Source organism: Taurulus bubalis (assembly GCF_910589615.1).
Source record: "Taurulus bubalis genome assembly, chromosome: 18".
NCBI classification, from domain to species: Eukaryota; Metazoa; Chordata; class Actinopteri; order Perciformes; family Cottidae; genus Taurulus; species Taurulus bubalis.
Genome location: NC_136606.1, coordinates 10,975,982 through 10,992,553, shown reverse-complemented (window position 1 = coordinate 10,992,553; position 16,572 = coordinate 10,975,982). Strand labels below are relative to the sequence as shown.

The window sequence follows — 16,572 nt, the reverse complement described above, 5'->3', positions numbered from 1 at the left end:
TTTTGGCAAACACTTACACTTTTCGGTTCACTCTGACGGCCCTCATAGCTTTGTTTTCAATGAAAACAAGTTTTATTGTACGCCACCTGCTCAGCACCAAACGGCAGACAGATAAAGTCGAGTAGCGAGTAGCTGGTGGACATAGCCGAGCATTTAACAGATGAATATCCAGATATTTCCCCCAGTTGGTGGAGACCAAAACAGAGCAATCCATCAGGTACACAAACACAACTCCAAATTAATGCTAATATCTCTCCGTCCTTGCTGAATGTGAAATGGCACAAGATAGCCTTCTCAACTTGAAACATGAAAACATGTCTGTGTTGTGTTCACAGCTGGTTTCCGCTGTCTCCTTATTTTACTTACTTTGAGTACGAGCTCAAAGTAAGCACATAGGTATGTGGAGATGTTGTGACATGTATTCGTTAAGTGACAGGGATCTTAATGTATTAATAATTTATCATGACCAAATGCCAAATATCCACTAGTTCTGGCTTTTGAGTAATGAGAACTTGCTGCTTTTTAAACATCTTTCCTATCATACAAAATCATCTTTGGACTGTTGGTCAGACAAAAGAAGCTATTTTAAGATATCACCTTGGAAAATTAACATTTTATAAATGATCACTTGACAGATTAAATAATCCTTAGTTTTAGCCCTCGTCATAAAAGTTTTGCACACTTCGTAAATGCGAGGGTGTATTTCTGGGGATGACAGTAGAAATACTAATGAGGTTTCAGCCATCAGGCTTCTCACACCATCTGGCCACTCATTAGCCTTGGCTTGTATTGGCCGTGTTGTTTGTATTAGACTTTTGCTGAAGTGAGTTTTTCTTGTTCCACTTAAGTTCCATTGAATCCAGTTGTGCCTGTTGTTCTCTCCCTTCTCTGTTCTCTACGTATATTGTAGTGTATATTAGTCGTGGCTCATGAGTTTCACTTAATGATGTCTTTATTCACGAATCACCACATTCATGGTTAAGTGCAAAAAGCCTGAAAAAAGGCCAGTGGGCTCTGTAGGGACACCATTGCCGCTAAACTGAATCCAGACTGTAATTCCTTTGCATGCAAGTTCCCACTGGTAATCATAAAAATGGATGGAAAAAAGCAGCAGCGGGTAATTTGTGCAAAGCAGAGCGAAAGGAGAGAAGGGGATGTCTGTGTGATTTGCAATTAATGTACACATGAATCAATGGCCATGTGTGGAATTATTAAAAATGTACAACGGCATGGCTTCAACAGATCGATTTTAAGGGTCAGCAGCATCGATAGCTCTATCTGGTTCATCTTCAACAACTTCCTTTGCCTCGCTTCAAATGTTCCCTTTCAACTCTGCGGAGGAAAATCACAAATCTGCTTTAGTCAGATCAATAAAGGGCTGCAGTGTTCTAGCCTCCTCTTCATTTTAAACATGACCTTGGGATACCTCTGCTGGAAAACCCTCATGAGATCAAGTCGGCCTCGTAACAGTGAGAAATACTCCGACACAGGCATTTTCAGAGCATTTAAATTAAGAAACGCTTTTATGATATGAACTGCTGATTTAATGTTCCCTGTGTGTATTATTTGGTACATTTTGTACGTACAGGGGTCTATCAACGCTGTCAGGAATCAAATGCACCGGCTGCGTAAGTGTAAAACTGAGATACAAGTCATCAGTCAACGTTCACAGCCAACAGATATCATAATCCCAGTACGCGTGCAGTGCTATTGTTATGAAAGTTGATATTTGCTGCTTAGTAACATAACCATATATTCAAACAGCACCAACTGAGTGGAAAGGGCTCTACCCGCTGCTTACACCACTAGAACAGAAGTTGCTGTCCATATGAGGAAATTTGTGTTTAGATTGAGTAAATAGTAGAACACACTAGTGAGTATATACAACAAATCAGACACTTTTCATGAAAACAATAGAAGGCACCAATACAAATGCTATTAAAGTTTAAACAAATGAACAGCAAGAGCATAAAAGTTATGAAACTGACATAAGAGTGCATTTTGAAGGCACTTTCACTGTATAATAACTATTTCTGAACCACTACAGAACTGATTTCCACTTAAGATAAGCCTTATGTTGCAGGTGACAGAAGAATGACATAGTGTTGAACAGGGGTTCTGGGTTAAAGTGTGTCCTAATAGATCCAGATGATGCATACCGCTGCCTCTGCCCGTGCAGGGACTATAAGAACTCATGCCACCTATAATCTACGAGGTTCTCTAATCTGATTATGATTGCAGGGTAAAGAGGATTTAGGTGCTGGTGCCTAAATGCTAGGCTGTACTGATTAGAGGCCCAGTGGAAGACTTATGTAACTAGGAGACTACAGGAGGGAAGATGGTGAGCTTATACCTTAATGACACTTCAACCGGCTTTTAATGCATCCTAATAACTTGCTAAAAGCCAAATAAGATCATTTAGTTATACAATAACTCCTCCAGGGTGGAGTTTTTATCAGCTGCTCTGCTTCTTGCACAGAGGCATCATCTTTATAAAATACGCAAAAGTAACTAGCTGCGAATTTCTTTTCCTATACAATGCCAATGTGTATCGATTTAGCCCTCTGCAGACTGACCACAATCCATGCAGAGATGAAAGGCTGATAATGAAACACAAGGTAGCAGACCTGCTGCTTCAACTTGACCCAAGGGCACACACTGCGCAGAGCATTTGACTTAACGCTGACTAGAGGCCTCTCCCTCTCTCTTCCTATCCCCGCCTCCCTTCATTTTTGACTCTCCCACTATCAGAAACTACATCAATACACACACGCACACACAAGGCCAAATACTTGCCTCAGTGCTATAAAAGCCTGGAAGGAAACAGACAGATGGAGAGTTAAAGGCTGTCTGCAGTGATCTGAAACAACAGGCAGCTGTGGAGTTACACTGTGCTCACTGAATTTGCTCTGACTGATTCAACAAATTAATAAACAAAATGGTGTATTGTGCATTAAGACGGGAATGTCAAAATATTGCCATTTGAGGTGTTACAGCGTATTACACTATTATGCTATTATGTCATCATCATAAACAGTGTCTCTTTGGTCCTCCAAGCGTGGGAGGACCAAAGAGCTCATGTCTGCACCCATACAGGCCCATTGCTCAGCGTTCCCACTGGCTTGACTGGATTATTAGATAAAGAGGAGAGTAATGGAGCACATCCACATTAGGAGCACGCAGGAGGCTGGACATGGCTGATGTAGGGGAGGGGGTAGCTGGGGGATGGAAAACCCAACTTGAAATGTCTAGCAAGTAGAAACATTGATCTCTTTAAAATGTGTTGAATACTCAACCATTATTTTTCCCAGACTGGAAGGACTCTAATGGGAAGAAACCCCTCGACAGGGGAATGTGTTCTTATCTCGAAGCTTTGCATGAACACAAATCAAAATAAAGAGATGCTGCTCTTGCAAACTACGCTTTACATATATTATAACTGAGCACTGTAGGCATCCCTGTAACACCTAACATTAATGCATGATGCCAGGAACACAGCGTGACTCATATGTTCATGTTGATGCACTCACTAAATCAGTAATTGTGTGGCGAACATTTGGGTCCGGATATTTATTACAGGCTTTCTACATATCTTTGTGCTGACCTGAAAGAAATGCATCTAATTACATTTCCCGTCACACCGACAAAAGACGCCTCCAGTGGAAATACAAAGGCGGGATACTACATTTACATACAAGTTATATGTACCATAAGCCATCTTTGCAGGAATGACGGTCCTAGATAGAAAAAAGTCACTGTATTCAGACTCCTTGCAGCACTCCAGCGATTTGAATATGGCTTCCTTTTATGAGCTTGTGCTAAGTGTATTTGCTGTACAACTACACTCGTGACTCATTGTAAACAAAAGAGGGTCAGGGCAGCACAAATCCTTCTGGCTCAATATCAAGGATGAACTGTTCTACTGGATTAATATAAATTATAGCCCACAGTAAAAAAAACAATGGCAACATCGATCTGATGTTTTTTCTAAACACTCTAATCTTGTATCATTTAATAGCACGTGACAGTATTTGACCAGTGGCTATAAGCTGGGGAGATGCTCTAACAGAACGGGGATGTTAAGAAAGGACATTTTCTCAATTATGTTTTCAAAAAAGTTTCCAAAACACAAACTAAGTCCACCCTCCTCCTCTTATTTAGTTGGGGGCACTTAACCATGAGACATGCAGTAACACAGAGAAGCCACTGCATTAGCCAGTGTCCTTTTTGTTTTGACCATTTCATTCATTATTCATTGGGAAATGTTAGCAAAGATCCAGCTCAGCATCCTGGGGCGTAACTTACATGACTGCATCTCTTACATCTCTCTCTCTCTCTCTCTCTCTCTGTCTGTCTCTCTCTCTCTCTCTCTCTCTCTCAGGGCTTGCCTAGCCCTCGCTCGTACTCCCAATGCGTGCACGACTGTAATAGCTGATGAATGTAATCCTAGCTTGATTAACCCTGCTGAAAAGGCCAGTCCTCTGATGCGTAACCTTTATTTAAGGGCAGAGAGGGCCATAGGTGCTGTATACCAGCACAATGGGCTCTAATATCTGATTAAGGCCGGGTAAGAGAAAGGAAGTGAGAGAAAAAGACAGAGAGGAAGAGAGAATGTGTGTATGCCAGAAGACTCTGTGATTGCATTTGACAAAGGGCTCAGGTTGCTTTGTATAAAAGTGCATGGCTGTGTACCAGCCCAGTAATGGCATTTCCTTGGTCAAGGGCTTTCAAGGGTTCTCACTGCACGGTGCGTGGCCCATAAAAGGTTTCCCTGACCTTGGGGAGCTGCCATCTGACGGTCAAGCGGCCCCCGGCAGTCCATTTCCAAATGTTCCTTCAGCTGTAGATAACCTCCGTGCCATCGCGAGGGTGAGCCATTAGAGGCACGTTCAAGTTCTCCACGTAGAGCACTAAGCGGTACGTCCATTTGAATTAGAGTGGGATATCCCTTTAAAGTTTCCCCCACACGATAGTGAACAGGTCAGCAATACTCAAGTGTTTCTGGAGAATCACTGTAACTGTATTGAGGAGGTAAATCACTTTAAAAATCGCAGAGCGTATTAAATCACCCCACTGCTGTCACCTGATTTTGCCTTGAATTAGATAGAGGCAGGCTCCTTATAATTGATTCTTGTGATATACAGCTGCCGGCTGAATACATTTATTAAGCTGAGGCGGGATCCTTGTCAATCCCAAATTACTGGCTGATGCAGGATAAACAAGCCATGTAGGAATAACACAGGAAGGAAGAGAAAGCAGGTAAAGTAGCCTTAAAAAGTGATTTGAAACTTATGTAATCAGTATTGTTACCATATTTTTGCCATTTTCAAAGCTGAATACTGCACTATACTAGCAGAAATGTCAGAATTGCCTCAATACTGCACAACACATACAACACATCAGGAGATCCCTGACACACACACACACACACACACACACACACACACACACACACACACACACACACATACACACGCGCATAGGACACTGTGTTTATGATCCTGACATGGAACATAAACCCGGCCCTGCACTACCACGATGATGAGATTAGGATACTGGAGACCAAAGGTACATTTCCAGTGATTGGATTTTATCAAGGGTGACCTACCTAATTGAGGAGCGAGTCCGAGTGGGGTTGGGATTAGGCAGAGGAGTCAAAAGTGATGTCATCATCTTACCAGCAACAGCCTGGACATTGCTACACCCTCATCTGATTTGTTTAAGATTCATCATGTTTCGAATGAAAACTGCACGAGACTGATGCAGCAGTTATCTCAACATGTGGTACATGAGGAGAATCATTGATGGCTACCTCATCACACAGCATACATTGTCAGTATAGTAAACAGCTCCAGAGTATGATGCACCTGCAACAAACTTTTGCCAGCATCCTGTAATTTCGCTGACTCATCAAATCAGTAAGGAACACTGACACGTAATAGCACTGCATGGGAAAAGAGACTTGACAGATATACACTGACTTACTTTATCCCTACAAAGAAAGCCACACGAGTACAAGCTGACGCACCCACCAATTATTTTGTCAAAGCAAATAGAGTCTAAATCTAGCTCCTGCAGTGATTCCACTACTAATTTATCACCGCCAGAACTATAAATCTTATTTTACAATTATTGCACATCACACACAAACTTCCACTTTTCATCTTCTGCTTCTGTTCATACATTACATGCACACACATTGTAACCCAAATGCTACAGCTTCCTCTCTATTGAATCCATCCAGAACAACTGTTGCTACTTACAAAAATGGAGAGCAGACAGATGGCACAAGAAACCCGACGAGAGTACAGTGCACGTCTGTTTAAGATTCAAATGGAAGAACTTGTGGTTATTTCTTTACAGGTGGGAGTAGGCCTTTAATAAGTGTGCTTGTAATGCTTTATGATCAAGGCACTCGGCTTTGAATGTGATCAGGAAATGTGAGATGGGGGCGGTGTGATCACACTTCCAGTTTCGGTTCCCTACCTTGGCAGCCACCGAGGAGCCGGGCTTCTCCAGGAGATCCCACAGCTTCTTCCTCTTGTCTGGGCAGCAGGTGTTGTCAAACTCTATCTCTCCCTCCCTCTCCCTCATCGTCTCTGCCTCCCGCCGCAGCTCCTCGTTCATCTGCTCTTTTTTCTGGTGGTAACGGGCCTGGCAACAGGACTCCAGGTAGATCTCGTCAATCCCCCAGTAGTCCAACTCCTGACCGAAAGAAAGGGCACACATCTCCTCCATCATGTGTAATTTGCCCGTCCGGTAAAAGTTCAGAATGGAGGTGAAGGCCCCCGGGTGCCGGTCGAAGAAGTATTCGTTTTCGTTCAGGCTGTAGTCGTCGCAGACTTCCATCAGGGACTCATGGGTGTTGCAGTCTCGAAGCTTGCCGAGCCGGGTCCTGGGTAGCCTGTCCAGGGTCCGCCAAAGGACTTCGTGGTTCAGACCCCCGACGTTAAGGCGGACCCTACGGGAACGGGCTTTAGTGCGGATGATGTCGATAGGCTCTGGGGGCAGAGAGGAACCGGTTTCGATGTTGGTGGGCTTGAGCCCTGCTGGTCCAAGCTTCTCAGCCATGGTGATGGAAAAGGAGACTTATTGGGGAAGATGTCTCAGGATGACAAAAAAAGGAAAATAGAAAACAAAAAGTCCAAAAGTTGTTAACTATGTTGGATCCTCTTTATGCAAGTCCCTCCATGGCTGAGAAAACAAAAGAGACAGTTTGTGAGATGAGTAAATGTCTTTTTTTATTTTTTGAGAAGCAAAGTCAGCTCTTTTAAAGTCACCAAGACAGTGAGTGATGGGTTACTAATTGTCAGTCAAAAATAGTATCTGTGCAGTGTTATTGATCCCTTTCATTACATTTCTAAGAAGGCCGAATCAATGATTTTGTTTTAACAGTCAATATGGCTGCTTTGATTTGCACTCCACTCAGCACTGTTGTGATTGTAGTCAGGCAATGCACTCCTGCTGGATGCAGCCCCATCAGTAAAAGATGGGATTCAATGGTGGTAGGTCAGGAAGCAAATTAACTGAAAGAGGCCTCTAAATGCATTCATGTGTTCTTAATAGAGGCGCCGCGTGTGTGACAGTAATTTCTGGAGTCTCATTCAACTTATTTTCAAATGACTTTTCCCTTGCCACATCTAGTTAATTATAATCACATTGTCTGACAAATATAACCTTTTGCACATGAACAAAGTCACTGTGTAGTATTGTTATTTAACAAAATGGTTAAAATGTCCCTCACACTTGGATCAATAATATATAAAAAGTTGTAAACATTAGAATCTTACATCATTCATTGAGTCAGCAGGTTCCCATTTTAATTAGGAGTAATGCTCAACAACATTGTACATAACTGAGATAAGCAGTTCTTGAATGCAACCGGTTGAGTTACATTTGACAGTGCCTGAGTATTTGCACCAAACATTAGCCACAAAAAAAGAGACAATTTTACAATGAAAATGGGCTAAAATGAGTAGATATTGGGAGGGATGTAAAGCGGCATCACATTGATAATCTGTATGTCTTGACTTGCAGTCCCATACATTCAAAAGCACTGCAGCCTGTTACGCTACAGCGTATTTAAATTTCAGGAGGATTTTTTCTCCAAATCCAACACGTAAATGAGTCTCCACAGTGAGCTTTCGACTCTGTTCAAAGTATCCGAATAATTAGGGGAAACAGTGTCACAGAGACAGAGCCTCTCTCACCTTGCCGAGATAAACCACCTTTTGCATGCAAACTCCTGTTGTTCCTGTGGGAGTAGAGGATGGACCGGGAGCCGGGATCCCCCTGTAGTCAAGCGGCCGCGACTGAAGAGAGCACTCCGCGGACGCCGCGCAGAGAACGCGCGTCCCACATTCTGCTGGAAATGAGTCGAGAAGAATGAAGAGAGGAAACAAAAAAAAAAAGAAACAAAAAAAAAGAAGCTTGAATGTCTTCCTCTACAAATAATCACCGGGACAGAAGCAGCTCTGTTTCGCCATCAGAACACTGTGGAAAGAGTCCTGCCTTCATCCAAAAAAGCTCGACTGGCTCACTGAATCACGGTGCTGCGGACGAGACGTCGTGCGCGCAAAAAGGCAACGGGAAGGAACGGGATAAGCGAACTGCGGAGGGTCCCGCCGTACACTACACGATCAGGAGCAGAGGGGTGCACGCGGGCTGCGCAACATCCGAGAGGAGAAAAGCTATATTCAACCGGGTGGCACGGCATATTCCATAACCCAGCTGAACGAAACCAGCGCGTTACATGTCGAGATGTGCGACTTGGAACTCTGGTAGGAGCAGCAGAGTGAAGTGTGGACGCAAAGAGAGTTGATTAAGAGATGTCATAACATTAGGCTGTTGCTACAAACACACACACACACACACACACACACACACACACACACACACACACACACACACACACACACACACACACACACACACACACACACACACACACATGGACACAGCCATAACCGAATCCCCATCAAGGCTCGGTTTGACGTGTTGGTGGAAAATGGTATTAGGGGCACACTTTGCCACAGGCTACTTTTAGTGAATTGACCATGAAGTGTCATGTTGCCTCTGATGGTAAATGCACATTATCGCCCGGGCTGAACTATGCAAGGCTGTGAGGAATCTCTTCTAAAAACTGACAGAACATGATATTTAACTTTGCTTATTTTCAGAGCATTACACATTTGCTCACCCCTACACACACACACACACACACACACACACACACACACACACACACACACACACACACACACACACACACACACACACACACACACACAAAGCCATTACAAGTAAAACAGCTAAAACCTCAAAGGTGACAACTAACCCACCGTCTGAGATGTGCCAACGATAAACTCATGCAGATGCACCTTCTTGCCTTATCAAACCCCATCTTATCTACAGTATCAATATACAGGTATAATGATCTTCCTGCACTCCCTCGTCTTAAATGAATTAATAGAGATATTACATGATGTATCGCTTATTAAATCTTAGATCATTACCTGCACCGCTGGACTGTTCTCTCTTCTCTCCCTTCAGTCTAATAGTTAGAGTTCAATACAGCAACATTTCCTTGTAGAGCTTATGTGTTAGTTGGAAATTTCCCCTTAGCCAAGCGTTTTCTTTCCCGAAATTTGATTATACACCGCATACGTGTAATTGATTTCCTTGCCATGTTCCTTCCTTCCAGTGACAAGTGATCAATAATGCAGCATTGACGAACCGGAGCCTCTGTGTGCACGTATACTGTGTCTTAACTGTGTGGGAGCTGTTGTTTGAAGGTCGGAGGCGTTGGCACTGTCCAGATGTCACATGTGGATCTGCAGATATGCAGATAGAGAATCCCACACCACATTTATGGCCATCACATATGGACCTGATGAATAATTTAAATGTGACTTCAGGACAGTGGAGCACATATAGGCTCTTTGCCATGCAAATTTGATTTGATTATGGGTTTACTTAGAGGAGTTGTGTGAGAATATGCATCCAAGAAGAAAAACCTGAAAGTTGAGTTTTTTTTGCAACAGCACAATGTTTACAAGTTCTCCCCCACCAAGATGACACTTATTTGACAGTACTCTGGAGTACTTTGGAGTCGTGAGGCATCTCAATGACCCCTTATTGACAGACGTACATTATTCTCTTGATGACAACAAAACTCCTGATGATTGTAAATTACGAGGGTGCTGAGAAATGATTAAGAGCAATTGACTGTGTCCCCTGTCATTGATTATTATCAAACTGGCAGCCAATCAGGAACCATATGAGTCATGGTGTGCGAGGTAGCAGTGATGCGGTTGCAACATAATCAGCAGAGCAGGATTGTGCACCACGGCAAATGTGTTGTGCAAAGTAATGTCATACTTTGTGCAGTAGATGCCTCCAGCTCTATACTAACACCATCTGCATGCACGGCTACACCGGGGAGTTGAAGCCGGCTTGGACTCCTCCATGTGGGTGGAATAACTCAAGCTAGCAGCTTGATATCTGTAATTACTAACTTTCCATATAGAAATGTTTTGATGCACTGCAGGTTATAAAACACTACAACATGTTTTATTTTTCCTCGAGGGGTGTTCATGCAGATTTTTTTTAAATTCCTGTGAACTATGTGTGCTTGTGTGGGTTGATGCCATAGCAACCCAAATTGTAGCATCATGCTCAAACACTTTGGGCAACAGAGTGGGATAGACTCGCAAGCTAACATGGCCGACAGAGATTAAGTCAACTGTTTAGTCAATTAACCTTTGCTGTCTGTATTTATCAGAATATATCATTCCCCCTGACAGTGATAATGTGACGTGATAATGGAGACTAAACGCTATGCAGGAGATGAATACAGGTTAGCCTGCGTGAGAAGACAAAGAAGAACTCAAAGGTGAGGAGCTAACAGCAATATCCGGCTTCTCTCTTTTCTATGCTGCCATCCATCCCGGTCCAAAAAGGGTTGACTGACTACGCCGGCTGCCTCATCCCTGAGCCGTCACTGCCTGCTGTATTTTCCCTTTTCAATTTGTCATAAAATGTGTCCACTCCATCATCCAAACAACACCGCGGACACGCTCGCACCCCACAGCTCCTGCTTCTGACGCTGTCAGCACATAAGAGAGACACACCATCATCTGTTCATAACGCCTTCATTAGTGAGATACACTCGTTACACTGTATCTTCACGTTTAGATGTCGGGCTCTTAAAGTATCAGGTGCTGTATTGCACGAAAAATATACTAAATGGGTTTTCTTTATAAAAGGCTGAGCAGATTTAAGCGAGCAAGCCGTGTCGCCTTTAATGTAAAATGCTTTGTGTCTGGTGAAAGAGGTGGAGAGAGCGAAAGAAACGTGGCCGTGATTTACTGTGAGCTTGTTTGCAGGAAGGGGAGAGCAAATGTCACATTCATTCAAATTACAATAATACGCATTCAACCAATGTGGGACACCCTTTCTATTGATAGAAAGCTGCAGTATATTTGAATACTTGTAAAGAAAAAAAAAGGTTGGCAAGGTTACAAATGCGAGCATGCATTCTCTGCCACTCTATTCCTCTGCTACCTGCCGCCACTGCAGGGTATTTTATAACATAATTTTCAAAGGTGTCATTTATTATTCTGTGAAATTCAAAGTTGGGGAAGGCCCATGACTGGGCTCGATGTGAGGCCGCCAACTGTGAGCTTGAAGACTTTTTAAGTATGCCAGAGCTCAGTACAGTGTGTTCAAATGTGTGTGTGTGTGTGTGTGTGTGTGTGTGTGTGTGTGTGTGTGTGTGTGTGTGTGTGTGTGTGTGTGTGTGTGTTTGTGGCCTTGTGTTTTTTTGTCAATAAGTGGGAGGAAACGCGCCGTAGCAGCAGCCTGTTTATTCTCTTTGGCTATTTTTAGCGGCTGGCCATGTCGAGGTCCGCTCAACCACCCACAGTGGGTAGCAGCGGCCTTAATGTAATGGTCTGCCATAGACCTGAGTCATTAATCTATGTCATCTCTTCATTCATCCCGCAAAACACACCTGTTCATTTCTGGTGCTGCCAACAACACAACACAATGAACATACTTTGGTATTTGTTTGCACAAAATATGATGATAGTCTGTTCCATGTCTACGGGGCCTATCGGCCTGTACAATGTAACCATGCATCTACTCAATCCTGGTTCAAACCCACTCACGGTCCTCTGCAATATGTGATGGTACACTCTATTTTTTTCGCTGCCTACTGCCATCAATCAAAAGAGGCAAAACTGCCTTAAAACAATCTTTAAAGTAAAACAAAATCACAGTTTTCTTAATGTGCATGGGTCCATGGTGCTCTGGCCGCAGAAATCTACTGGAGACAAACAAACATGATTGATTACCCATCCGTCCTGCTGGTTATGTTTGCATAATACATCCAGGGCCGTGGATCACTAATTGAATGGGTGTTGTTTTGTTCTTATATTTTTATTGGAATCTCTTCTGGTCAATTGGTCTAGCAGTCATGCTGTCCAGCACACCGAAGCACACAGACTGCTCTAGGCAGACAGAGGAAAACACACACACACACACACACACACACACACACACACACACACACACACACACAAACACACACACTCACACTCACACAGAGATGCTTTACTCTGCGTTGACTAAACACTGCAGCATCCGTTTATCAAACACAGACTGGCACGTCCCTCGCAGCACAACTTCAGTGTAACCTCCAAATTTCAGGAGCTTGCGCCATACTCATCAGCATTCATCAGTGTGAATGATGCTGCCTTGCAGTGTAGACAAGATGCTCAGTGCTGCACCCCAACCCAAAGTGCTTGTGGCAGCATGATAATGTGAATATAATGTACTCGGCCTAATTGCTGTGAAAACACCCAGGTTGGCAATTTGACCTGCTACTACTGTCAAGAGCTGTCCTATGAGAGTGAGCATTTATGTAATCAGGGCCAGGTGTAGCACCTCTAGCGTGTCACTGATCACTGTGTGTTGTACATTTAAATGGGAGACAGGGAGGAGAGAACATCGTATAAATAGCAATGAAGTCACTTGTGGTGTAGCTGATATTAGGTGGGCCTGGGCTAAACAATTTGGTCTGAATCTGAACAAATTGTCAAAATTAAAAATCATTTTTAAGGTCTGTTTTTTCCAATATACAACACCCTATGTGGTAGTAAAATGATTCTAGACAATAGATTTGTCAACGCAGAATATATATATATATTTGTTTTACATTATAAGCCCTGTTGACATGTCATTACTATCAGCCTTCTCTCTATTTGGCGTCTTAAACATGAGAAGACTTTAACATTACCAATATACATCTGCTTCCTCACTGGCCTGTTAATTTATGCAGACCATTTCTGTAAATCACTTGTGCTGATGTAGCACAAAGGTTGCCTCGTTCATGTTGCCATAAGTCAGAGTGCTGCATTGATACTGTTGTCAGTTGTGTAATTGGGTCCACAGGTAGTGGTAGGGTGTTATGAGTCCCTCTGCGAAATAATGTGAAAGATTAATCATTTGGACAGAGAACCAAAATTTACCCGCTCCAGGGAGGGATATTATGACGGGGAAATTCTTTCCTCTTCTCACAAATGGAAATGTAGAAAGACGGAGGTCTATAAATTGCAGCGTAATGCAATGCCTATGCCACAATGCCACAATATTAATAATAATGAGGGTTTTCCAACATAAACAAGCAATGATGTATGTTTTTTAAGATACTAGAAGTATTATGCCCCCGTGTTGCATTACTTAGCCTTTTGGGGAGTGTTACGTGATTTGCTAGCTGAAAACTACATTACATTTATTGTTTATCCCTTTTGGAACTAAGTTTAATTAATGACAAAGAGAAAAGTTTATGGACTCAAGGGCCGAAAGATTAAAACTTTACTTTTTAATGTTTTTTTTCACACCTGCAACCATCATTCATCATCATGTATTTACTTGACCAATGCCTCATTTCCCTTGATTAATGCATTCATGTCTGTTTTCTGTGTCCTGCTGTGAACAGAGCAATGGATGACACATATTCACACTGTTAGCTTGTGATGTAACCCTATCTTGTTCTATATTAGGTGGTTGTTTGCACGTTTGTTTGGGTCTTTTGTCTCGTTGAGGTTCGGTCATGTTTGTTCCTTTGTCGCTCCTTTTCAGCCATATCCCAATTACTCAGACTTTTAGTTGCAGTTCCCTACCTGTCCACCAGATGCCCTAAAAACGTTAAAATTAATTTGCTCCAGCCTTCTCTTTTTAAAATCTGTTCCTGTGTTTTTCCTGTTTCAGTTTTTCGGGGATGGGAGGGATTTATCTGGTCTGTATTCAAAACCATAATTTACTTGTTCCTTATATTTCTTCAAGACTGTGGTCTTTCAATTTGAGAGCATGACTAGCCCTTGTTCGCACTTGGATTTGCTTTAGCTCTGCTCCAGCTATATGCTTGCACTCAGATTTGCTTGCACATACTTACAGCATTAGCCCTGAAAGACTGCACTCTTGAATAAAGATAGGAAAAAAGGTCCTGTAACCGCAAGTTTTGGATGCTGTTTTACAAAAATACATTGTAAATTGATAAGAGCAAGTCACGCTTACAGACCCTGCTGGCCGGAGCAGTAGATTACTGCTTTTATTTCCCTCTTGACGGATGGTTTGTTTAAATATCGCAACACAAAGGTCTGTTCTAAAATGTACAGGGACCTGTGGTTATCTGCCTGTTTGGAATTAAAAAGCTCCACAAGCGCCTGCAGGCGTCGCTTGCTTGGCAGACCGCCAGCCACAGTCACAGACCGGCTACACAGCAGCAGGCCGTGGCGAGGGAAAGAGCAGACTCTGACAGGGCAGCGAGGTTTTTGTTGAGACATGACCCTTTTGACCCCACATTGGTTTTAAACTAATACACTCTTTAATATTTGTAGGGATAGCATTGAGCAGTATACCCGCATTAAGGATTTTGTTTGTCATATTTAACCATTTCACTATTATTTAAGGGGAGTAACTGTAGTATATAAAGTAACTGTGGTATATAAAGTAAACAAACATTGGTCATAAACACAAAAATGTCTACGCTCAATTAGTTGTGTTCATGATACAATTGCAATAGTGGTATGAGTTAGTTTGTTGTGTCCAGTGCTTTAAGAGCGTGTTTAAAGATTAAGCCTACAGCAAAATGAATTGATTTAACAGTTTCATACTAGCTCCATACCACGGTGATCGGAGCTATGTATACGTGGTTGGCGGTTTTGAATACAGCCCTGGATTTTGACCTGACCCTGCTTGTTTGACCCTCATTGAATGTGTGAGCCTTTTTTGGACTTTCTTCCAGGTGTTGGCTTCTACCTGCCTCCCCATTCTGTTAGCGTTGTCCCACTAAATCATTGAACTTTCTCTGCCTGCTTGGACTGTTTAAATTTGATTCCTCCTTACTCTTCTGCCCAGAGTCACCCCTTGACAGTTTTGAGTACGGAAGGTGGCATTGCACTGACATCCAATCCCCTCCGCTAACTGGACTCTCTCTGTGTGCATGAGCGAGGGATGACCTTGGACATTTGCATTAACCAATTTGTCAAGTCACTAGACATTCAGCAATCCAATGTACACAATTGATATGTTCAATCACGACCAGTGTCCGGTGGTGATATGCTATCGTTTCGTCTTGCTTGTCAAGGTTACACATATTGGATTTTAAAGATAATACTAACTGCTGGAGATGTCAAGGCTCTTGATGGTACAGCTATCTGGAAGCGACTTCTAATTTAAACCAGTCTATAAAAGAGGTCACTCGGGCTGGTCTTGATTTCTGTCCTTGACAGGAGGTGATCCCCTAAATGTGTCCCATAGTGATTGATCCATTCAACATTTGGGACCGGGGACCAAGTCTGTATTGCCAAGCGTCAGATGTACTGCATGTCAACTGGTTTGTGCCAGAATAATTTACAATGTGTTTGGGGATGTGCACCATAAACGCACATTATCAACTGACATGATAGGAGCCTCAAGGTGGCTTTATTCCTTGATCTTTAATAGATCTAGTTTTAAATGGAGTCATTATATAATTCTCAATAATGTCACTATGACCACAAAGTCGAGGTCAGGCAGTATTCTGGTATTTCTATGAAAACTGCACATTGCATAATAAGTCTCTTTTAGTAAACAAAATAAGAACACCACTTGTCCTAGATGGACATTTAAAAGCCATGTCTTTATCTATTCAAGAATGGTTTCCTCTTCATGCTTTTGTACACTTTGTACCCTTACTCCAAAAAGCCAGACTTTGCTTACTTCTGTGGAATAGACAAATTGTACCTGTCCTCCTGTGCTTTTTTCTCTGCACCCTCTTTCTTTCTCTGACGGAAACATACAAACACACAAACACACAAAGATGCTTACAGATTCAATCTTTTGGAACATGGTGCATATAATCCCCCCCGTTATTTATGGAGGACATTGGTGGAATTCAGAGTTGGAGGACAGCAGCAGTCAGTAACTTAGCCTGAAAATGGAATAAGAATGCTAACGAGGCTGTTCTTATTAAATTAAGCAGCCACGTAGTTTTAACCAACATTTGAATTCACGGAAAAAATGCCT

The 16,572-nt window shown here is 42.6% G+C and overlaps 1 protein-coding gene across 1 annotated transcript in view; it reads right to left on the bottom strand.

Annotated features, from left to right (window-relative positions):
• The window catches only part of kcnb2b (potassium voltage-gated channel subfamily B member 2b), a gene marked incomplete at both ends in the record, with an annotated part of 71,194 nt that extends 64,123 nt beyond the window's left edge, over positions 1-7,071 (bottom strand). The window contains one exon of the mRNA XM_079234660.1: positions 6,487-7,071. Coding sequence (XP_079090786.1) covers positions 6,487-7,071 — 585 coding nt within the window. The remainder of the gene's footprint in view (positions 1-6,486) is intronic.
• Between the last annotated feature and the right edge of the window lie 9,501 nt (positions 7,072-16,572).